Source organism: Phascolarctos cinereus, unplaced genomic scaffold (assembly GCF_003287225.1).
Source record: "Phascolarctos cinereus isolate Bilbo 61053 unplaced genomic scaffold, phaCin_HiC Scaffold_1;HRSCAF=81, whole genome shotgun sequence".
NCBI classification, from domain to species: domain Eukaryota; kingdom Metazoa; phylum Chordata; class Mammalia; order Diprotodontia; family Phascolarctidae; genus Phascolarctos; species Phascolarctos cinereus.
Genome location: NW_027555514.1, coordinates 65,502,733 through 65,528,406, shown reverse-complemented (window position 1 = coordinate 65,528,406; position 25,674 = coordinate 65,502,733). Strand labels below are relative to the sequence as shown.

At 38.3% G+C, this 25,674-nt stretch overlaps 1 protein-coding gene across 2 annotated transcripts in view; it reads left to right on the top strand.

The window, feature by feature from the left end:
* ODAD2 (outer dynein arm docking complex subunit 2) overlaps positions 1 to 25,674 on the top strand; it is a 213,622-nt gene that overhangs the window by 90,392 nt on the left and 97,556 nt on the right. For both annotated transcript variants that reach the window (XM_020990516.2, XM_020990517.2), the window contains 3 exons: positions 536 to 690; positions 2,926 to 3,168; positions 23,692 to 23,806. In XM_020990516.2, the coding sequence (XP_020846175.1) occupies positions 536 to 690; positions 2,926 to 3,168; positions 23,692 to 23,806 (513 nt within the window). The remainder of the gene's footprint in view (positions 1 to 535; positions 691 to 2,925; positions 3,169 to 23,691; positions 23,807 to 25,674) is intronic.

Below are 25,674 nucleotides of genomic sequence, written 5' to 3'. Positions count from 1 at the left end.
ATTAGCTCATTTTCCTCTTCATGAAAGCATAGTATAGAACTGGATTCTGAGGTGAATTGACAAGGGAGCAGAAAGTACTAAATCCTCCCAGGATCTACTAAGTGAGGAGCGTAGTTGTAGAACTAAAAGGATGATAGGATCATAGTTAGAGATGGAAGAGAACTTGGATGTCATTAAGTCCAGCCCCCTCATTTTACAGATGAGGAAACTGAGACCCAGAAGGGTTAAGTGCCTTGCCCAGGGTCTTGCCCTGTCTGAGACAGGATTTGAACTGAGGTCTTTGTGACTCAAGCCTCCTAGCTGACTTAAAGAGATCTTAAAGTCCGTGTGCTGTGTTTGTGATTCACACTATCGCCTCACTGCAGGGAAGGATGGTGCTCCATTTTCAGACTCCCCAGGAGAAAGATGCCATATCATTGGAAATTTTATAACTATTGGAGTCACTTTTTCAACTAATCAGGATTGGTAATAGATTCCATAATATGTTGATATCTAATGTTTTGGGGTTTTTTTTGCCCTTGGTGCTTTCATCTAGTGTGCTGAAGATGAGGAAACTCGGGACCTGGTTAGGCAGCATGGCGGCCTTAAGCCACTTGCAACTCTTCTTAATAATACAGACAATAAAGAACGGCTAGCAGCAGTCACAGGAGCCATATGGAAATGCGCCATCTGCAAGGAGAATGTAACAAAGTAAGGATGGAACATTTAATTTTAAGTAAAAATTTCATAGAGACTAACATAAGTCTCAGGTATTCTATACCTGCCAAGCAGTTCAGTTCTGGGCTAACCTGCTAATAAAAGGAATTTTTGGCTCTGTGGGGACCCACCCTAGCAAAGATTCCTGTACACAGGGAACTTTCCCTCCCCCGGGGCCAAGGTAACTACTGGTGTTAGCTGACTGGATAAATATGCTGTTTGACTCTGTGGGCAGACAGCCTTCTGAATTCAGAAATGCCTCCACTTTACCTGATGAAGATTTGGAATATGGGCAATTTTAGGGAGGAGGGATGAAAAATGAAATTTCTGAGGTTGTGGAAAAGTCAAAGTGTTTATTAATTCCTGTTGATCCAATCAACCCATAGAAATAGCCAGCAGAGAAATATCATTCTTAAATACGTATTTTCAAATATATTTAATGAGTCAAATATAGGTAAAGTTTAAGAGGCATATGATTATTTTTTAAACCCCTATGTTTTATCTACTATTAGGTCTACTCTTTAGTTTGACTCTTTAGGTCTATTCTTAAGTGAATATTGACAGCCTGAGATTAATTTTTCAGTTTCAAAGTACAATATATATGGTATATTTGTCTTTTATAAATCAGATTTGGAAATATGCTAGCTATTATGATAACAAAGATAATAGAATAGTTTTAAAAGGAGGATTTTCTCCATCCCTAGTGTGGTTTCCTTGTGTGGGAAATGGTCATTTCCCATCAGCATATTATTCATTTTTTTTATTCTTCATAGTCTGTTGTGTTCCATGTCTTGTTGGCCATACTGCTGGAATGTTGGTGTTTTAAAGATGGGCTTTTGCTTTCATGGGAAGTTTGGGGTTATTAAAGGAGCTTTGCAATTTCCTGAAGATAATCCATCCAGCTCTCCCCCTATTCAGTTCTGTACCAAACTTATTTTCCATCTAGACGAGGAGTTCTTAACCATTTTTGTGTTATAGATGCCCCTGGCAGCCTGGTAAAACCTGTAGATCCCTTCTCAGAATAGTGTTTTTAAATACATAAAATAAAATACATAGGATTAGGGAGGAACTAATTATGTTAAAATAGTAATAAAGCAATTTTTTAAAACTTGTAGTTGCTAGGTTAAAAACCGCTGATCTATTATTACTGTGCAGCCTATCAGTGTATATTAATGTGTGTATGCACATATGTGTATATTAGTGTATATGTGTGTATTCCATATATGCATACATGTATATATTATATACACACATATGATATCTATATATATTATATGTATATATATGCTAATAGTCAACCTCTATAAAATTTCCATCCCAACACGTTATAATTTGTATAATAAATCAATAATTCCCAAGTTTGATTTCTAGCTAATGTGCTTGTAGCTTCTGTCTAAAGTGGGCATCTCTGTTATGTTTAAACTGAAGTGAGATGACTAGCGAGGAAAGAGGACGAGCATTTATTATGCATCTGTTGTATCCCAGGCACTTTACACATGTTATCTCATTTGGTCTTCACAACAACCCTGGGAGGTGTTTGTTGGTGTTCTTCAGTCATTTTGCAGTCATGTCCAACTCTTTGTGACCCCATTTGGGGGCTTCTGGGTGGAGATACTGGAGTCATTTGCCATTTCCTTCTCCAGCTCATTTGACAGATGAGGAAATTGAGGCAAACAGGATTAAGTGACTTGTCTAGGGTCATGCAGTAAGAGTCTGAGGCTGGATTTGAACTCAGGAAGAACTTTCTGACTCTAGACCCAGCACTCTATCCGCTGTACCACCTGAGAGGTAGGTGCTATTATTATGCTCATCTTACAGTTGAGGAAACTGAGGCAGATGGCGGTTAAGTGACTTAACTAGCTAGTAAGTATCTAAGACTAGATTTGGACTCCTCTTTTCCTGACTCTATTCTTTGTACCACCTTGCTCAGATATTGAGGTAATTATTCTTTCTAAGCTCCTCTGAGATGAATATTTAAACTAAAGTGATTAAAGCCATTATTTATTTAAATTATTAATTGAATCTGAACACACAGAATATAGCAAATGTCAGATTTAATATATATGATGGTAAGGAACTTGGTTGAACATGATTGAATTTCATTAAACATTTTAAAATATTTAGTTCATCTAAGAATTTCAATAAAAAATCTCAAGCGGAAAAAAGTATTTTCTTAAAATAATACTACAGAAATATTTTGATGTTCTCTCTTTTCAACTTACAATTTAGGTTTCGAGAATACAAGGCTATTGAAACCTTGGTAGGACTTCTAACTGATCAGCCCGAAGAAGTGCTTGTGAATGTGGTTGGAGCTCTGGGAGAATGTTGTCAAGAACATGAAAACCGAGTTATTATCCGGAGATGTGGTGGTATTCAGCCACTTGTTAATTTGCTTGTTGGAACAAACCAGGCTCTTCTTGTGAATGTTACAAAAGCAGTTGGCGCATGTGCAACCGAACCAGAAAACATGATGTGAGTAGCATCCTTGGGCACTTGATCTACAATAGATGAGTAGATGTAAGAGTAAGATCTAAGAGTAGATGAGCAACATGGAATAAGGAAGCAATGTGATGTAGTCAATGAAATGCTGGCCTTGGAGTCAGGAGGACCTGGGTGCAAACCTATCCTCTGACTCGTTCTGGCTACATGGCCAGAGGTAAATCATCACCTCAGTGCCACTTGAAGGTTAAAAATTGCGGACAATTTGCTGATAGGCACCAGGAGAGTTTCTTTACGGAAACTATGTCTACAAAATCACAAGTCCAGAATAAAATAAAACAAAATAAGGTAATATAAGGATATATTTGTATGATGATAGAATAGTAAATATATTTGTAATTATACAAAAATAATGAAAAGCTAAAATGTACCCCACTATTGGTAGAGAATGAGGCATTTCAGGGTATAATGGCAAGAGGGGGCACATTTGAGATCTTCGTGCTGCTATCTATATCAGGACCACCATGAGGTCAGCTCCCCTGATTTTGGGTGGGATAGTTTGTTGCAGGGGTGATGTAGACCAGGGAGGTGCAATTATGTCAACAACAAGCACACTCTTTCTTGAAAGTATCTCCCATGTTTTTTTTCAGTTGTGACATCACAGGAGCCTCTGGTTGTGTTCTCACCCATTTTCTTGGGATGATAGGAGGAGACATTCACCTCAAAGTCAAAGTCAGATCTAGCTCCATGCTTTTTTTGTAACCCAGACACAGGTAGCATTCATTTTTGAAAAGGTAGAAAGAGTTGTGTCTGTCTGGGCAGTGCTTTTGATGAAAGAGAGAAATACTTCACTGGGGAATTACCTGCAACCTGAAACAGAGTTCTAGTCCAGTGGAATGAAACCCAAATAGAAATGGATCCCTGCCAGTGAAGCCATATTGACTTAGGAAACCACTAAACAATATTATCTGTGTTGCGTTATGTTTTTATCTAGTTTGTTAAATATTTCTCACTTGTATCTTAATCTGGTTTGGGCCACACATTTGACACCTCTGATCTAGACTGGGTTTGGGTTCTGTCATGGAAAATGGGTTGCTACAGTTTATGTGGCAGGATAATGGTAATGGCCGAGTGTATACGGTGAGGTTGAAATGATATGATGTGTATAAAGGGATGTGCAAACTTTACAGTACGACATAAATGTCAGTCAACTTATCTCCCTTTGGGGACGCTCTTCTCCCTGAGCAGCTCGTGCATTCCCAAGGATGAGTCACTTAGAACAAAGCTCAGCTGTGGGTGGATGGCTCCCATGTCCCTATCTCCAGCTCCAACATCTCCCCATGCTGCAGGTTTACATGTCCTTCTTGACATCTCCACTCGCGTGTTCCACTGCCACTTTAAACTCAACTGTCCAACCAAGATTATCCTTGTTTCTCCAAACCTGTTCCTTTTTTCTAATTTATTTCTAATTATGGCCTACATTCTCTCAATCTCTCAAGCCAAAAACCTTGTTGTCACCCTTGATTTCTCCCTTTTCCCCACCACACTCCTCACCCCCATCCAAATGCACTCAGTTGCTAAAGCCTATTGATTCTATCCCTATACTATCTTTTGTTTCAAGTGCTTCTCTTCCATTTCCACTGCCATGTTCAGGTCTTCATCTATTTTTCACCTATGCTATTTTATGGCCTTCAAAAGGTCTTCCCTGACTCCAGTTTCACTCCACTCCACTCTCTAATCCAGTCTATCTTACACATAGAGTAAACCTAATGTACTGCACTGATCATGATTCTCTTTTCTTCAAAACCATTCAGGAGTATCCCCACTGCCTTCCCAATGAAGCCCAAATTATTCAGGGCTTTTCATTCACTGGATCCCGCCTAGCTTCCTCATACCTTTCTCCTTCACATACTCTATGCCCTTACAAAACCAGACTAGTTGTCGTTCCCTAAACTCTTTCTGCTTTTTTCTGTTTCTGTGTCTTTACTGATTCCATCTTTTTCATGCTGAATGCAGAGAATATTTTGAGTCAAAGGACCCTAGGTTCAAATCTTGGTTCTGCTCATCTGTAAAAATAGGGAAAATAGTAACAAACCCCCATACCTCACAGAGTTGTCATGAGAAAAGCTCTTTATAAACCATAAAGTGGTTTATAAATGTGAATCAGCGTCATCATCATCATCATCATCATCATCATCATCATTATTTATTACTTGACTGTGTAAGTTGCTTAATTTCTCTTGGCTCTCAGATTTTCCATATGTAAAATGAGACTAGATTGCTTCCTGCTTTAAATCCTACAACTTCCCCTACTTTCTCCCTGCTCTTCCAATTTCTTCCCATTTTAAAAATTCTGTTTAAATAATGAGAGGCCTAGCTGAGATCATCCTCTCCTTGAAATTTTCTCTGATGTCCCCTTCCTTCTGCACCACTGCCCTCTACACACTCCAGGTAGAAGTACTTGCTGCTATTTCTTGATAGCAGCAAAATTCTTTGAATTTCCAAGACACTTTATAATTTGTGCAACAATTACTTACATGCCTCCCCAAATAGATTGGTAATCTTCTTGATTTGTACATCATTACAGTTGAAAGGGACCTTGGAGATTTTATCTAACCTTATTTTACAGATGAGGAACCTGAGGGCAGGGACGGTACCTTATTCATCCCTATATTTCCTAGCATGATGCATGGGAAATATTCATACCTTATACATAGTAAGTACTTAGACATATCCCCAGGGCTTAACAGAGTTATTAACATGTGGTAGACACTCTCAGTTTTTAAAATTGAATCCACAAGGGCTGGTCTGTCTCAAGATAACCAAGATCTGACTGTCAAACTATCAGATCCTGAAAAAGAGCCATGAAAGATTTGAAGTACTACTGACAATGTTTATTTCCAAATGAAGCATATGTTAAAGATTGAGTTTTACAGACAAATTTGTGACAATAACATAATCTCAATCCAATAGCAGTAAATAAGTCAATAGCTTTAAGAAGTCTGGCACTGATGCACTGATGCTTTAGGTTCTATTTTATACCTAGGTGACTTTGTGAACTCATCGACAATGGTACCTCCTCCATGGGCACAAGCTGTAATCTAGGAATAGTAAAATGGAAAGTGTTGGAGAATTGAAGTCAAAAGACCTGACTCTTGACTCTGAAACTTGGTACCCTGGTTGCCTACCATAAGCAAACATTTAATCATTTTAGGCCTTTTCATTATTTGTACAATGAAGAAGTTAGATGAAATCCTTCCACTGCCATCTATGTGACCTTGGCTAAGTCACTTAATTTCAATGGGCTTTAGTTTCCTCATCTTTAAAATGAGGGGATTGGATTAGATGCCCGCTAAGGAACTTTCAAGTTGTATGGTGCATGGCATGGAGTAGGCACTCAATGAATGGTTTTTGACTAAATGACCAACCCCTTTCAACTCTGCATCTTTAATCTTTTGATCTTGTTTCTCATCTGTTGTGATTTTGATCCAGAGTCTTTCAGTGATGGGGCAGTGGATAGAGCATTGGGCTTAGAATCAGGAAGACTCATCTTCATGAATTCAAATCTGGTCTCAGATACTTACTAGTGTGTGACCTGGGCAAGTCACTTAACCCTGTTAACCTCAGTTTCCTCATACATAAAATGATCCAGAGAAAGAAATGATAAACCACTCCATTATCTTTGCTAGGAAAACCCCAAATGAGGTCACAAAGAGTTGGTCACGACTGAAACAACCGAACAACAGTTTTCAATAATTCCTTCATAATTCATTTACCTGACACATTGGGGACCTTTCTCTTGGTCTTTTGATCCTTTTGACTACCATCACAGTATATGTACTACCCAGTCTTCACTGTCTACATCAGTGATGTCAAACTCAAATAGAAATGAGGGCCATTAATCCGTATGTTAAGGTTCCCTGCAGGCCATATATTGATTTCGTTTTAAAAATGTAATATTATCTGTGTTTTATTTTAATTTTATTTATTTTGATAAATTTTCCCAACCAACATTTTAAGCTGGTTTGGGCTGTACTTGGGAGTGTTGTGGGCCACCCCATGTTGGACACCTCTTCCCTACATGACTAGCCCACCTTCTTTTCGATGATATAGGTTGATTGATATATTTTCAGTATCACTTGCTAAATTTTGTGATCTACAATTGTGCTGTTTATGATTTACCCCTGTATAGCCTGGAGAATGTTGGTGTTAAAAATGTTGGCTTTTGTGACTAGGATCATTGACAGTGCCACATGATTTCCCATATGTGATCCAGACCACTCTTTTTTTTCCATTCAATGTTGGGTCCAGCTCATCCTCTCTTTGAAATGCCTGTTCAAGATATTTGTACTGATGGATCAACTTGATGGACTTCCTATCCAATGGCGTATCATAATGAAGATAATATGCTTTCTTCATATGCTTGGTTTTTGCTATGTAGTGTACCGTTTTCTCTCTTGTGAGTGTAAGTGTTGACTTTTCACTGATCTAATCACAGAAGAAAAGCCATATAGTGAGATGTTAAGCTGACTTCAAAGAGTGTTAAGTCATGCTGAAGAGTGATCTTTAAAAGCCCATTCACTGAGTTCAGGAGAGATATTTGAAGAGTTCACTCCTGATGGGGTAAACTGAGACTTGGACAAAGAAGCCACATGTGGCTGAGAGAGGAGAGACATAGGCTAGGATAAGTGTCACAAGAAAGGGGACTTGAGAGCAAAGCTGCCTGGGTTGATCAGACATGCCTAGCATCAGGACAGAAACTGTGTTGTGGAAACCACCCCCAGCCCCACTGAACTATAGACTCCAATGTGGTCATCTGTTGCCTTCTTTCCCTCCCTTCCCAGCTCCTCTATATTCTGAAATGTTTTCCTCTGGGCACTGCAGGGGGTAGAGGTGAGGAGGATGTTTACCTTTCTGTGTTTCAAATGTTTACTTTGTTTTTATAAAAATTAGTAATCACTGGCATTTTACAGTTGGAGTTGTCCTTATTGGGAATACATTTGGGAGAAAGAACTAAGAAAGGATATGTACTCAGATAAAAAAGAGATAGATCTAATACTGAGGTATTTTGTCAGAAGCACTGGCTCTGTCTGGGGGCTCAGAGCTTTAAAAAATAGAATTAAGAGAATTAAATGCCTATTCGTGTTATTTACTAGAATGGAGAAATAGTATTTAGCCTGGCAAAAAAAAATCTGGATGCCAACCCCTTATTGCCACTAAATACCACTTCCACATGAATGGTCATAGATCTCACTGAAGTGTTCCTCAGTCCTAGGACTGAGTACAGTTAGCACATAATCAGGAAACATAGATGTGTTTTATATTTTTGTTAAAATACTTAACCATCACTTTAAATCTTTAAGGTATAACCTCATCTTTCAGTATATGGCTGTATGCTAGTTTTATAGTTGGCATGATTTTGCCCCCAATTAATTTTAAATTTGAATTAATAAAATGAGTCCTCTAGAGAGGTTAGGGTTAGAGTTAGGATTACAGATAGGATTATATTTAATCCTCCCTAGATATTTTGTTTTTTTCTTCAAGTATTTCTATAAGGTAAACTGTTTTTAAACCCTAGCTATCTGGATTTTCCCCAACTCTGAGCTTTAGAGATTTTAGCATATGATCCAATCAGTTATGGCTTTTCTGTCTTAGAGTACAATTTATAAAAGAATTCTTATTAAAATGATAGAATAAATCATTAAGCTATTTCTTAGGGACTGTACCGATGGTTTTAGTCAGTAAGGGAAATGGTCTAGAATAAGTAAACTCTGCCAATGAAAGGTAGTACATTCTTGGCGATTTATATCTTTGAGAGTAGACAAGAGGATGGAGAGTTTAAGCAACTTGCCCAAGTTTACACTGCCATTATGTATTAGAGGTGACCCTTGAACTCAGGTCTTCCTGCCTCCAAGGCCAGATCCGTCATGATATACTGCGTGTCATAAACTACTCCTTACTTATTAATTAGTGATATTTATGCAAAGAATTTGTTAAGCTATATGTGCATATGTATGCATGTTTACGTATATAATACATTTTATTTTTAAAATTTTTATTTATTTTATTTTCAATTTATGGAATAAAACAAGCATTTCTATAACATAGTATAATGAAAAAAGATCATTGCACATGAAACTACAAATCTATTATGTACAACTTGGTATTCCTTTTAAATATACAATACCATTTAAAGAAATACAAGTTCCAAACTAAATACTTTTTCTCACCAGGCTTCAAATAATGATAAATTATTGATTATTCACTTTAGAAAAACCTTTAACCTTCTTCCAAATACACTTTTATTTTCCAAAATTCCTAAGCCATTTCCTCACTTTCCACTCACTTTTCAATTCCTTATAATCTGGTTTTCAACATCACCACTCATGCTATGAGATTAAAAACAATCTCTTTCCTGCTAAATCCAATTTTTTTTTGGCCTCAATTCTCATTCTATCAGATCTCTTGACCTTGTCCATTATATTCTCTTAGACATTTTCTCCTCCTTCCTTGACTTCTTTTTGTGATATTGCTCTCTCTTGATTTCCTTCCCTATCTTACTGTTCCTTCTCTTTTTTCCTGTTTCCTTTGTTGTATCCTTCCTCTGCATATTCACTGAGCATCTTTCAAGGCTCTATCCAGGGTTTCTCTTTTTTTTCAGAAGAGTTTCTCCCATAAGCATCTATGGAGTTGATTGTGATCTCTTTTCTAACCATCCAAAATCTATATATTTAGCCCTAGTCTCTCTCCTGTTCTCCAGTCTTTCATTGTCAATTGTCTGCTATAAATATCCATCTGGATGTCCCATTTGCATCTCAAACCCAACACAACCAAAATGGAACTCGTCATCTTCCTTCCTTACTCCTGTCTCTATTCTAAATGTCCCTATTTCTGTCACAGCACCACCATCTTTCCAGTCACATAGATTTGCAACTTGGGAATCATCCTTAACTCTTCCCTCTTCCTAGCTTTTCTTATCCAGTAAGTTTCCAAGTTTTATCTAGTCTGACTCTACAGTATTTCTCACATCTATTCCCATTTAGCCACTCATGTATCCTCTTTTTTATTCACAGTGTCATCATCTCTCATGTGGACTATTGTTGTAGACTCTTAATTGATCTTTGCTTCTAGTCTCTCCCATTTCCAAATTGTACTCCACCCAGCTGACAAATTGATGTTCCTAGAACTCACATCCAACCATATCACTCCCTTCCCTCCAAAGTCTGCAGTAGATTTCTCTTGCTTATAGGATATAACACAAAATCCTCAGCCTGACTTAAAGCTCTGTCCCCTCCCCCAGTCTGGTTCCCATTTACCTTTGCAGCCTATCTGTGAGTAAGAAAGCTACTCTGGATCTGTGCCATGTTTTTCCAAGGGAATGTTCTTGGCATTCCTTCCTCTAACAGGAAGAATCCTGGTGACCCTACATGTATCTCCTTCACTAGGGTTTTTCTACTGGAAATCTGTTCCTAGAGATCTGTTCTTCCTTTTACGCTCTGCTTGACTGAATTGATACCAGGTGCCAGAAGTGCTAGTTACAGTTCTCCATAGAAAAAGTTAGATTAGTATATGAATGTAATAGAATACTATTGTGCTTTAAGAAATGATGAGCAGGTGGACTTCAGAAAAACCTGGAAAGACTTGAATGGACTGATGCTGAGTAAATTGAACAGAACCAGGAGAACATTGTATGTAGTAACAGCCACCTTGTGCAAAGACTAACTTTGATAGACCTAGCCCTTCTCAGCAATGCAAGGATCTGAGACTTCTCTAAAAGTCTCATGATGGAAAATGCTATCCGTATCCAGAGAAAGAACTATAGAGTTTAAATGCAGATAGAAGCATACTATTTGCTCTTTTTTTTCCTTCTGTTTTGTTTTATTTCCTCTTTCTTGTGGTTCCTCCTATTGGTTCTAATTCTTCCTTACAACATGACTAATGTGAAAATATATTTAATAGGAATGTATATGTAGAGCCTATCTCAGATTGCATGCCATCTTGGGGAGGGAGGTGGGAAGGGAGGGGGAAAAACATTTAAAACTCAAAAGCTTATCGTTGAAAACTAAAACTAAATTAATAAAAAAAAATTGCAGTTGATTCAGCAGTCAAAAAAAAGTTATATCAGCCTAAACTCTCTCTAAATTGCTAGAAATTAGGCATTTGTAAAGTGTGAATAGATGAAGTTATACCATGTGCTAAATTTGCAGTAGCTTAAAAAAGGACTGTCTTCAATTATTTTAAAATAACTTCAGATGAAAATATGGGAATTTTCATCAATTAATAACTACATATAAGATGGAGTTACATTGTCCACTATTTTATTTTGTTTTGTTTTGTTTTTTGTCCACTATTTTATGATACTTAAGGAAAAAATATTTCCTGGCAACCTAGTCTATGAATATTCAGTATTTTAGGAAATTTGTATAGGAAAAAATTGTTTTTGGTGTGGACTTCTAATTTCATTGGTGCATTCATTGGTCAGTAAGGAAACCCTTCCTACCAAAGCAGTGGCAACTTCTTTGCAATTTATAGTAGCAAGAGTTGCTTGGGGCATTAAGATATTGCTCAGGGTCACACAGCCGGTATCTATTAAAAGTCAGGGATTGGAACCCAAGTCTTCTTGACTCTGATGCTGGCTCTCTATCCACTGTTATACTGCCTCATAGGAAAATTAACCTATATAATATGTGCATTTTCTACAATAATTGTATGAAATCTTCCCTCCATGCAATTAATTCAGATTTATAAAATATTTCTTCAACTATCACATGACCCAGTGTTACATGATCATGTAATAAAAGATCCCATTATCATAATTATGTACCAGGATAGAATTAAAAGTCACCATGGATCATATAACTCAACATTTCCTGGCTTTTGTGGTTTAAGCATAATTATGCTGCTACAGCACAGATTTTTTTTTTCATTGAATTTGTTGTTTTAAGAAAAAGAAAAAAAAAGCTATGTTTTGTTTGCATGAGAAAAGAGTTGGCCTCCATAGCTGGAAAGACCTTTCTTTTGAATAGGTCATATTACCACAGAACCAGTCTAAATGGCTTGATCGTAAAGAACATGCCTCTTTTTTTTTTTAGCTAGTATGAAGAGACGTTTTCCTTCTCTTCGTATTTCTTCCTTTAGTGATTCTCTTTTTCATGTGCTTGATATAGCTGCTTGGATGGGCCGTGATCATCCCAAATACTGTATTGTCTAAAACCAAGCTCATTATCATCCCACTGGTCTCCTCCTCAACCTCCCCATTACTGTTCGTTTCTGTGCCGTCATTTGTCCAGTTTCCAGGTTTAAAACATTCTGGTCATCTCTGACTTCTGCCTTTTCTTCACCTGTCTTCTATGGCTGGTTGCTAGGTCCTGTCAGTTCTTCCTTTGAAATGTTGTTTGGATTTTTGTTTCTTTTTCTCAGTGCTAATATTACCACCCTAGTCTAAGTCCTTTTCATTTCATATTTAAATTTTTGCATTTTCTTCCTAGCTGTCCTCCCTCTCTTTGGTCCATTTCCCCTTCAGTTTATCTTGCATACTGCTGGCAAAATAATCTTCCTAAAATACAATTTTAGCAAGTCACTCTTCTGCTTATGAATTGACAGTGGATCCCTACTATTTTTGAAATCAAGCCTAACCAACTATTCCAATTTATTGCCTTCTAGTCCCTCCTAATCCTAAATTCGCAGAATCCCAATTATCAGAAAGTCGGACATAAATAGTTTTCTTCTCTACAATAGCCCTGACATATAACCCCCTAACAACATCTCATTATCATTGACAAGCCACTTCTCCAAAGACTGAAGTCATTGAACGTCAGTCTCCCCGTTTCTAAAATGGGCACAATAATCACCACCTCTCAGGATAGTTACAAGGAAAGCATTCTATAGATATTGAAGTTTTAAAGAAATGTGAGATTTGTGTGTAGGGGGGTAAGGGTCACAAATTTTTAAATTATCTACAAACCTTAACTGTAGGGAGCCTTAACTTGTGATCATTGCCAGCTTTAAGAAGCTATATAAATGTTGCCTATTAGTATCTTCACATAATGAACAACAAAATGATAAATTAGTAGAGGAACTGAATCCTGTAAGTGTTTCTGCTGTAAATGAAACCAGGAGACATAAAGAAATTAGAGTTAAATTGCAACAATTCAGGTGATCCAAAAGGCGAAAGAAAAAGAGACAGTGCTTTTAAGTAGGCTACAGCATGTTGCCAATGTAAAAAAAATGGTCCCAGGGTTATTACCAATGATATAGATGACCAGAAAAGGAAACATTCCACCAGGAGACTGATGAAAGAATACCTAGCGAAGTGCCTGGTCCGTACAGAAGTAGATGCTGAAATGCTCATTGATTGATTGATTCTGGTCAGTGGCTTCCTTACTTTTCTTCTACTTTCTGTACTTGTCCCTCCATGTTCTTTCTCATCACACTTCCTCAGCCCTTGGTCTCAGATCTTTTCTCTGGATCTTCTCTAGTTATCCTTAATTTATTCATTTTTAAAGATCTCCCTTGAGTCCCTCTCTTTTCATGAAGTCTTTTCTGACAATGTCAAACTATGTTATTGGTATTCCCTTCAGTCCTTTTGCCATTAGTACTAGAATGTTGCATCCTATTAGACATTGTCTTATTTTGTAATTACCTGTACTGTATAATTGAGCACTTGCTTATATCCACATGCAATGCTATCATATTAAAGACTCTTTTATAGGATCACAGCTTTAGACCTGAAAGGGACCTCCAAGGTCATCTAGCCCAATCTTGTTGTCATATAAATAAGGAAGCCAAGAGGTTAAGTGCCTTGTTCAAAGCCACTTAGCAGTAGCAAGTGCGGAGATGAGCAACCCAGGTCCTCTGCTTCTAGACCCAGTGCTCTTTCCGTGGTACCTCTGCCCCTCTGCCTTGTTGGGCCATTGTTTGGGAACGTGTTTATCTCTTCTGTCCACAGCTAGATTCCTCGTGGGCACTTGTGGCCTGATCGCTTTTGTTCAATTTGCTCTCCCATTTGTTGCTCACCCATTTCAATTCTGTTGGACTCTTTGTGACCTTATTTGGGGTTTTCTTGGCAGAGGCACTGGAGTGGTTTGCTGTTTTCATCTCCAGCTCATTTTACAGATGAGGAAATTGAGGCAAACAGGGTGAAGTGATTCGCCCAGGGTCACACAGCTAGTAAGTGTCATGATGAGTCATCCTGACTTCAGGCCTAGAGCTCTGTCCATTGCACAAGTCTAGCTGCTAAATATTTGCCAAGTATTTATTCATTGCCTGTTATGTGTTAGACTTTGAATATTTGATTATTGCTCACTTGGAATGTTTTTCCTTGTACAGTAATTTTCTACATGAATCCCTTCTGTGTTATTTATTGTATTTATTGTGCTCTGGTGCCCCCAGAGTAATGTTGAAAAGTGCGAATTAGACCACCCTGGTTAATACTCAGTATACCTTCCAGGAAATCCCCATGGCTCCCTCTGAGATAGTTATGGATGACCATTTTTTGCAGTGACTTTGAGGCAGTTGGCATTGTGCAGAAGAAGAACTTAGATGCTGGACATGGGTGTCAGCATGGCACGGTAGAAAGAGCCCTGGGCTTTGAATCTAAAGATAAGAGTTCAAGAGCCAGCTCTGGCACTTACTAGTGGTGTGGCCCCTGGTGACTGGTTAGGATGTCCCTCAACCTCCCTGAGCCTCGCTTTCATCCTCTGTTGCTTTCTCCACCCACGGGGTCGTCATAAGTCAAGTGTTCTGCACTTGTTTTTATGGCATGGGGAGCAGGCAGGTGACGAGCCTGTAACCGTGACAGAGGACTCTCAGGGGTAAAGATTATTTAACCAAGCCAGTGCCTAGGCTGACGTCTCACACTTCTCCCTGAGACCTACTCTTTTCTTGTGGGCAGATGGGTAGCTTGCCAGTTGTCCATGGTCAGTTGGAACAGAGGTTTCCCTTGAGAAGTTCTTGAAATCTGTGTTGTGTTTTCCGCGTGACTCCAAATCTGAGTAGGATTGGACGAGTCTTTCCCAATCCCCCTTGCCTTCCCTCCGTAGATTATGCCTAGTTTTCCCCATAGAGAGAGTGTTTGTATGTCAGTCTTTGTACCTTGTCTCACCCATTGGACTATGAACTGCTTGAGAGAAGGGAGTGCATTTGGCTTTTCTTTGTACCCTCCAGCACTTAGTGTACTGCCCGGCACATAGTAGGGCACTTCATGTTTATTGACTGACTGATTGACTTCTCTCTTCTGGGAAAGGAGTTGCTATATTGGCAGCTCTGAGGGCCATTTAGATTTGAGTCTCCTGATGGCCTGTGCTCTTCATCAGATGATAAATTTTCGTCAATTCGTATCAATAAAAGGTGAGATCCTTTTGTTTGTTGGCATGGTAGTTAATATGATTTTGCTGGTGTAGGCAATGCCTGGTGTAGGAACAGCTGCTATCCACACACCTTCTCTGCAATGTTTGGTCATAGTGAGTGGCCTGGGACATTGAGAGGCACTGTGCTGTCCAGCATCCTGGAGTCAGGACGTGTCACGATTGGAGCATGAACTCGGGTCTTTTGGACTCTAAGGCTTGCAGCACTTTCCCCGGGTATAGCAATATAAAAAATTCCATCGATATTTGTTATAATGACAACTGATTTTCCTCTTCTACTTTGAGAAACTAATTTTCTTAAATTGTTTCTAATGTCATTCCAATAGGATCTTTATAATTGACTTGATAACAGAGGAAGAGTCATGGACTAGTCCTCCGATGTCAGCCATGCTGGGGCAGACTGCATTAGGCCTACAGCACTCCCGAGGATGTCCTCAGGAGTGTGGCCTGAGCCTGATTGAAATGTAACTGGGAAATGTTTAACAAAATAAATAAAAATACTACATGGATAATGTTGAAGTGTGGTTTTCCAAGTCAGTGTGTGGCTTCAGGGATCTATTTCTATTTGAATATGACACTGACCTTGGGGGTAGGGAATTCTGCCTACGGAAGCAGTGTGGTAAAGAGGAAAGGACACAAAATTTGAAGTCAGAGGACTATGGTTCAAATCCTGGGCCTAGCTGGAATCCCAGCCCCTACCAACGACTCTTTGTGTGACCTTGGGCAAGTCACCTAGTGTCTTTGGGCCTCAATTTTCTCATTTGTAAAATGAGGGAATTGAACGGAATGGCCCTAAATTCCCCCAGCTCTGAATCTGTTGGTTATGATTTTACAGTAGAGTACTGAGGCTGTCACTGGAAAAATCTGTGTTCTAATCCTGCCTCAGACATTTGCTAGCTTTGTGATCCTTATTAAGTCATCTGCTTTCTCCAGGGTGCCTCAGTTTTCTCATCTATCAGATGAGGAGGCTTGACTTCGTCTGCAGAGTCCCTTTCAAGTCCTATAAAAGAATGTTACATTTAGAGTTAGAGGGCCTGGATTTGAATTCTGGCTGTGCTACTCACTACCTATTTAGCCGTGAGCAAATCACCTCTCCTTTCTGGGCTGCACTTTTTGTTGCTGGCATTCAGCCATTTCGGTCACATCTGACTGTTCGTGACCGTCTCTAGGGTTTTCTTGGCAAAGATACTGGAGTGGTTTGCCATTCCTTACCCAGCTCATTTTACAGGTGAGAAAAAGAAGCAGACAGGGTTAAGCGACTTGCCCAGAGTCACACAGCTGGTAAGTATCTGAGGCCAGATTTGAACTCAGGTTTTCCTGACTCCAAACCTGGCACTCTCTCCATTGCACCAACTAGCTGCCCCTTGGGCCTCAGTAGCTTCATCTATCAAGTGAAAGGATTGGCCTGGAAGATCCTGAAAGTTCTTTCTCGCTGGAAGTCCAAAGGTCCTATGAAAGGACCAGCTCCTTTTTGTTTTCTTTTTAAACTCTGCCAAGGCCCTAGACTTTTGTGACAGATTTGAATTTCACGATTCCCCAGGGTGGCTAACCCAAACTGACTCTCCAGCTTGGTCTCTTTTCCAGACTAGTGCTTAGAGATGCCATATAAAACTTCTGAGGCTTCTTTTGAAGGAAGTTATTTTCTAATCATACTTTTTCGCTTAGTGATGATCGTACAAGTCTGGCATTAATTTCTTCCCCATCCCCATTTTTTTTTCAACTTTGCTTCTTGATTTCAGAACATATGGATTTTACTTCCATTTCCTAATGTTGAGGTTTAAGAAGAGCTTTATACTCTCTTTAGCTAACCACATTTAGTCTGAGCCATTGTCATATAATACTATTTATCGATGCAGTTTTCAGCAAATATTGTGAACATTTCTTAAAACATGTAAAACTGTGGTTTCAGAATAGTCATGTCAACTGGGCCAGAATTCAACCTCACAATCTTACCAGTGCACACGATGTGGAGTTCATACAACACTGTTTGTTTACATTTATGTATGTGGTTAAGCTTGGCAAGAGACCCAGCCAGACTTCTTAACGGGTCCTGATGAATGTTAGTGTAACAAAAAGGATTGCAGAATATAACAAACAGCTGCCTCATTTTTTTTTGGATTCATTTTAGTAATTTATAGCAATGGAAATTATCAATCAAAATCAGTTTGCAATAGATAAAATTTTGGTTGCCACTAGAAACTGAAACTGTGTTTATGTAACAGAATGGTTAGCCTAGCCACTGGGCTGAATGGTGATTGCTATGGTGAAGTTGGAGATCTCTAAATAAATAGTTTACTTTTGTCTTTGTAACATCAACAAATTATTGTAAAATGCATTACTAAGTGACTGTAACCACAAGATTAACTAGCATACTTCTATAAATAAATCCAGAGTAAGATGCTAATCAAAACAAATAAATAATTTCTGATAATGGGCAGTGTATGGCATATAGATCTTAGTCTTAGAGCTAGATGGCTTTAGACCTCAATGACCATCTAGGAACAACCACCACATTTTGTAGGTGAGGAAAACTAGGGCCCAGGATCACACACATTATAAATAATAAATGTGGCATCTGAACCCAACATCTCTGAGTCCTCAGCCAATGCTCTTTCCACTTTCTATACCACGTGGCCTCTAATTTTGGTCATTACTAGGATTGGGACAGTGGGTAGATCAGTGGGCTTGGAATCAGGAAGACTCATTTTCATGAGTTCAAATCTGGCCTCAGACACTTACTAGCTGTGTGACCCTGGGTAGGTCACTTAACCTTGTTTGCCTCAGTCTCCTCACCTGTAAAATGAACTGGAGAAGGAAATGGCAAACCATTCCAGTATCTCTGCCAAGGAAAACCCAAATGGGGCATCGGACATGGCTGAACAACAGGATTAGTAGAGTTGAAAGTAATTCTGTTCTGTTAATGAAAGATGACTCTAAGATTTGCCACCTACAGGATAGTTTTAAGTAAAATCTAATCCATCACTATTGTCATTTATTATCATAAAAAAGCATTTAATTAGAGGTTCCTATGTTCTAGGCACTTTGCTAAATGCTAAAGAAAATAAGGCAAAAACAAGTCCCTGACCTGTAGGTACTTGTGGTCTAAATGGGGGAGACAACTTACAAATGACTGTGTATATCCCAGAGGTATAGAGCGTAAGTGGCAGCTAATCTCATTGGAGAGGCATCAGCAGTAGCCAGGGTCTGAAGGGTAGAAAACCAGGAAAGTCTTGTTGCAGAAGATGAGAATGGAACTGAGTCTTGAGCAAAGCATGGTGGTAGAGCCTAAGAGGGGGGACATTCCAGGCACAGGGGACAGTCAGTGAAAAGGCATGAAATCAGGAGATGCCGTGTTATGTGCCACAAATAAAGATATCAGTATCTCTGAGTTATAGAGTATGTGGAGGAGAGTATTGGAAAGATAGGAAGGGGTTAGGTGGTTAAAACCCAACACATGATTTAATATTTGATTCCAGAAGTAATTCCAAAACATGGCATAATAGAAAAATGATTGTATTGAGAATATGGAAGCCTGCATATATATAGGATCATAGGATTTAGATCTGGAAGGGACTATTGTCTAATCCAATCCTTTTATTATATGGTTGGGGAAATTGAGATCCAAAAAATTTTGGTGACTGGCCCCAAAGCCACATAAAGTAGTAAATGGCAGAGTCAAGACTGAAGCACAGGACTGTGACTGCAGAATTAGGTCCAGTCCCCAGTTCTGCAGCCTGTATAACCTTGGTCAAGCCATCTGTGCCCTTGGCCTGGTACCATAGAGAGTTGGAGGTGCAACAAAGAGAAGAAGGGATAAATAATTACAGCTTATGGATAATAGGATCCTCAATTTCAAGCTGGATGAAATTTTAGAGCCCATCAGGTGCAACTTTTTTATTATCCTCCTGCCTTAGCATATAGAAGTTAATGTGCTTTGTCCAGGGCCACACAGCTGGTATCTTACTGTTATTGTTCTTGAAGAGGAAAAATGATGTCATGAGGGTGATGTCTTGACTTGCGCATGAGTTGGTTTTAAGTGAGGCAGAGCTGTGCAAAGTCTAATATGATATTTGAACCTAAGTCTCCTTATGCATCTTAACAGGGTGACATAAAGCACCTTGTACAAGGAAGAAATGTTGATTTTATCAGTATTACTGGAGCATGCTGGGATGGGACTTGTGACTGGAAAATAGAACTGGAAGAGTATACCTTCCACAAAAGTGATAGATAAAAGGGTAAGAGTGAAACAGTCTTATATACTAATTTATATTCACATCAGGGAAATGAGGCACCCAAAGGAAGCACTGAAGAGAGCATTTGGGTGAATATCAGTGAAAAAGTGACGTACCTGTTGAGGTTTCCTACACATTGAGTGTACAGAAAGGAATTAAAGGAGGAACTTGGGAAGCTGATCTTAAACCTGTCATGGAAACATATTGCAGTGAAAGGGAACTTTAACTAACTGGGTAGCAGCTAGGATTCTCCACCAAGAGCAGAAGAGCTGACAAACCTCTGACTTCCCTTCATGATCATTTCATCCTCGAAAACATGGGGAAAGCCACAATGGGAGCTACTCTTCTGGGCCTGATGCTGACCAACGTGGAAGAATTGGTTGCTTGAGTAGAAGTGGCAAGAATCTTGGAACCAAGTGACCGTTCCATCAAAGAGTTCATAGGAGAAGAGTGAGAGCGAAGGTGGATACAGTCAGATATGCATCCTATGTTGAAGAGTTTGGGAAGGGAGGAAGGGGAAACAGTTTTCAAAGGATTCAGAATAAGAATAGGTCAGATCCAATGGCCCAATAACTTGAAGGGATAGTCAGCCCAAGAGGAATGAAGAGCGAAACAGAAATCCTTCCAATGCAAAGCACGAAACAAGGGGTGCTGGGATTAATGTGCATGGCAAAGAGAACTTAGCCTGTTCAGATTTGTTTAGAAAAGTGCCTTGAAGGAGGAAAGCATGGGCAATTAACTTGGAATAAAACATTGAAGAGTAGATTCTTATAAAAACTGGGTCAAGACCAATAAAGCCCAGAATGAGCTGGGGCTGGTGATCAAGACTTAAAATAACAAAAAAGGTTGTTGTTGTGGTGGTTGTTGTTGTTGTTGTTGTTGTTGTTGTCGCTATGTTGGGGACAAGCAAAGGATCAAAGAAAAGGATGGGACTGATGCCATGATGGGGCAGGGTGATGATAATGAAAGAAACTTCTCAGGCTGAACTTTTCAACTCTTCTTCTGTTTTCATTTGCAAAGAGAAAGACATTTGGATTGAGAAGGAGATAATAAAAATGGCCAGCAGGTAGTTAAAACCCAAGATAAGTGAAGAGACAGACAGTATTTAGCTCCTCTTGATGAGTTCACGTCACCAGACCCAGAAAAAATACATCCTAGGGTATTGAAAGAATTGTCAGATGTAATTGCGGAGCCACTATTGGCACTGTCGCACTGGAGAAGCGCAAATGTTATCACGACAATTTTTTAGAGAGGGAAATGGCCCACTTCTACAAACTGTAAAGCAGTCACTTCGACTTCTATTTCTGGAAAAATTCTAAGACACATTATTAAGAAGATGGTTTGTGAATGCTTAGAAAGGGAATCAGTGATCACTAAAAGCAGGTATGACTTCATCAAGAATGGCTCATGCCTGAATAACCTTTTTTTTTTCTTTTTAAACTTTGAATCTAGACTGGTGTAGGAGGGGAAACTTTTGGAGATTTTTTTTAAACTAAGGGTAAAAGGGATTTCCTGAGGTTTTTACCTAGAGGCACATAATTCCAAATAGATCATTATTTATAACTGGTAATTCTTCCTCATTCTATTTCATTGTAGAAATTAAAAGCTGTGATTTTTCCTAAACTTCTTGAGAGGTTTGCCTCCACAAAGGATCATAATTCCAACTGAAAACTTTTAGCCAACTACATGGAAATTGTAGCATTGAATTTTTGACAATGTGGGCCAGACTCAGGAATTCATTATAATTCTTAGAGATACCCTGCATCTAATTCTAGCTAGAGATTAGTAAGATCCTGATTAGGCAAAATAATAGATAACATGAAGTGGTCATGTTATTTGAATTCATACTATTTGAAGTTATAATTGTATGTAAACTATAATAATTGGTTCAGGCAATGTTTATTTGAATGATATAACCACTTCATGGGATTCATTATCAGCACTAATTGGGACCTAGTTGTATAAAGAACAGGACCTTGTCATTGAGTGTCTTTTCAGTAGGGCTTGTTGACCGATGGACAATTTTTATTTAAAAAAAAATTATATGTTTTATTATAAAGTGTCTAGTTGTGTATCTTTACTTTTTTTTTTTTAATGTAAATTGGCAACTAAAGGTCTCCCTCAACCCCTACTATGTGTAAACTTGTAAAGTGGCATCTGACAGATAGTCCTTGGTTTGGAGAGAAGATTAAATCTCAAAATTAGTCTACTCTTTAAAAAATTTTTTTATTGATGCTTTTAAAAATATGTCATCTCTTTCAATGGAATTGCCAGCTCCACTAGAACTCTCCTGTGTAACAAAGAAGTATAATAAAGCAACAAAAACCAATACATTGGACTTGACGGACGAAGTAAGCCTCTCTTCATACCATACTCTGTCACCTCCTACTAAGGAGAGAGAGGTTTGTCTCACTATCAGCTCTCTAAAGTCAACAAATCCACCCTTCTGAAACAAATCAGAGATATTTTTCATGCTTTTTGGAAAAAAACCAATTCCTTTAGGTTTTTATGCAGTGCCTGTCATATGATAGGACAGATATCAATTGTTTTATGAGGATGTGCAAAAGTGATTTTCTACTTGGAGCGTTGAGACTAATACATTTTGCTGGCAAGCTCATCTCTCACAATCAAGGGAAAGTAGATGTTTTTGCATTAATTTTTGAGACTGAATCTGAATTACATTGTATGTTAATAATACATATTGTGTTCATGGTTAAATACTTCGTATAATTAAACAGCAACTTGAGGTTAAGATTCAAAGAAAGTTTGATTTGCATTATCTTCATTTCATCTGCTTTGAGTTTAATGTATCTTTCTGAACAAAGCCATGTTTGTAAAGGATATTAAGTTTTGTTTGGCCTTCCTCTCAATTTAAAGTACTCAGTGGACCCTAATGTGAAGTTAGGATCCCCTAGACTGATTGATATATAAACACAAGACAGATGGCGTAGAGATGACTCTGATGATAATTCATTTTTCGGCTAGTCATGAAGATACTTTGATTACAGTATGTTTAAGTAATTATAACACAGTATTCAATGTTAGTCTTGTTGGTAAGGGAACACATGGGAAACAAGTTACGTGTTATTCATGCCCAACAAAGGATGCACTGTGGTGTGACGATTTTAATTCCTAATGCTAGATTAAAACCGTAGGAGTTTAAAATATGTCATACAGTAAGGTAAATACATTAAACACAGACCAAATAAAATAGTTAAGTACATAGTTTTTTTGGCCTAAATATTTGTTTTGGAAAGTATTTAGTTGTTACTATATGAAAGAAACCAGTATGTTTGAATTGGGGTTTCAGTTTGCACGTAGTTTATTACAAAGTCACATGGTTATCATGCAGTTTGCTCTATGTCCTAAGTATAGTAGTGTTGAAATCACTGAGCTGACACTGGCATGAATTTATTGAAAATGCTTTTTTTTTCTTCTTTATACTTTTAAATCCAAACATCCAAACAGGAGTTTAAATGTGAATAATTAATGAAATGCAATAATTCTCTTATTTTTCTTTTAAATTAAATCTTATTTTTAAGTTACTAAGCATTTCTTTTCTCTCCCTGCAACCTTCTTGCCTCCTCTTCCACACTGGGGAAAGAAAAAGAAAAGCAAAACCCTTACAAGAAATAAGCATAATCAAGCAAAATAAATTCCCACATTGGCCAAAAATATATGTCCCACTTTTCACATTTAGTCTATCAGTACTCTTGCAGGAGTTGGGCAACATTCTTCATTACCAATCCTCTAGAACAGTGGTTGGACATTGCATTGATCAGAGCTCTTAATACTTTGTAAATTACAAGTTTTTTGCAATGTCACTATTGTGTGAATTTGTCTTCTGGTTTTGCTTGCTCTGATTTGCATAAAAGTTGTGTAAATTAATGACACTTCATCTTGGTTATGCACATAACCTATCATTAATATGTATGTCTTTAATATTGCTTACACAACAGGATAATCGATCGCTTAGACGGAGTTCGTTTGTTATGGTCCTTGCTGAAAAATCCTCATCCGGATGTTAAGGCCAGTGCTGCCTGGGCTCTCTGCCCCTGCATTGAAAATGCAAAGGTGAGTGAGTATATGTTGCAAATATAAGTAAATCTAATTATTCTGGTATCTTATTGCATATAATTACTTTAAGTTTGTCTTATTTCTATTTCATGATTTACTATAAAAACTTTTTCAGTCTGCCAAGTAGATTTCATTATTTTTGTTTGTATTGTTCTGTGGTCCAAGGTGGGTCCCTTTTAGATCCATATTACCTTGTCATTATAGCAAGCTTTTCCCTTCAGTGGGGCATCTTACGTTTAAGGACATCTTTTTCATAATAAATTTAGCAGAACTCTAAACACCATTCTAAATATTTCCTTGCTAATATTAGTCTCTTAGAAAAAGTAAATGTAACATTTTCATTGGCTTTAGACCAGTAACTCCGAAATTTAACAAATATTTATTAACTGACTACTTTTTTCAAGGTTCTAGTCTGTGACTGCTCTCCGAGGACCAGTCTAGCTAAGTGTGGAGTGACTCATCAGTAGAATGGCCCCTAGGTGAAGAATTCTTTAGCCTTGGCAACTCACAAAATGGGCCTCATTACTGTAGGCCATTCACTTCTGTAGTATAAATAGCAGAGAGGCAGAAAAGGGTGTAGGGGGGCATTGAGGTGGAGAAGGTACTAACATTTTTAGACTTCTTATGCATATAAATTTTGCATTTAGATTTCTAAATGTAACATCCTTGTTCAATGACCAGTGATTTGATATAGTATCAGAGAACCTAAATTTTGACATTCTCACTCTAAAGGAACCTAGAAGCCATAAGGAAATTGCAGCTAACCAAAAAGCTGGTTCACAGATTGTTAGAGAGGCAAAACATGGAGTTGTTTGTTTTTTTTTTTTAAATAAGATATTTGGTCATCTCACTTTACCTTGCTCTCAACAAGCATAAATGAAGGGACTGTCATGAAGATAATAAGAATTTGTGATCCAACCTCTGTTGCAGAAGATGAAGAAGTAGAAGAAACTCTATGAAGAACTTGACAAGATTCTTCTAACTAATCTATCATGCACCTTGATACTTTGTAGTTCAATGTGAAGGGCGGGCATGGAGGAGGAGATTGAAAAATATTTTAGAAAATTTGGTTCGGGACCAAGGAATGAAAGAGACCCAATGCTAGTAAATTCAGACACCTCAAGTCTGTATATCATGAATACTTTTTTCAAGAAGAGAGTTAGAAAGCACTAAATATAGTGAACATCTAACAACATCACAAACAATGAAATAGCCCATGCCTTTAGACAGGAAAATGACTGGTTACAGATACTGAATCATCTGTCTGCATGTAGTTGGACCTTTGACTAGTTGGGACAATGCATGTAATTACAGCTACTTCATCCTGACACTTTTACTAGCTGTGTGACTCTAGGTAAGTCACTTAGCCCTTTTTGCCTCAGTTTCCTCATCTGTTAAATGTGCTAGAGAAGGAAATGGCAAACCACTCCAGTATCTCTGCCAAGAAAACCCTAAACGGGGTCACGAGGAGTTGGACATGACTGAAAATGACTGAACAATAGTATTCTAACCTACTAGAAGTGGTGTGGTGTAGGGGATAGAGTGTTGGCCTTGGAGTCGGGAAGACTGGGTTCAAATCCCATCTCCTACTAGCTGTGTGACCCTGAGTAAGTCACTCTGTTTGCCTCTATTTCTTCATATGTAAAATGGAGATAATAATAGTACCTACCTCCTGGGGTTTTTGTGCCTCACTTTCCTCATTTGTAATATAAAAGGGATAGACTCAGTGATCTCTAAGGTTTGCAGAATAGCCTAATTTGATCCCATATGATCTGTGATCCTATGATCCTATTTTAAGCATGCTATTGACTCAGAAAAATGAGGAATAGATTAACATAAAGACACTGATTGATTACTGCAATTTC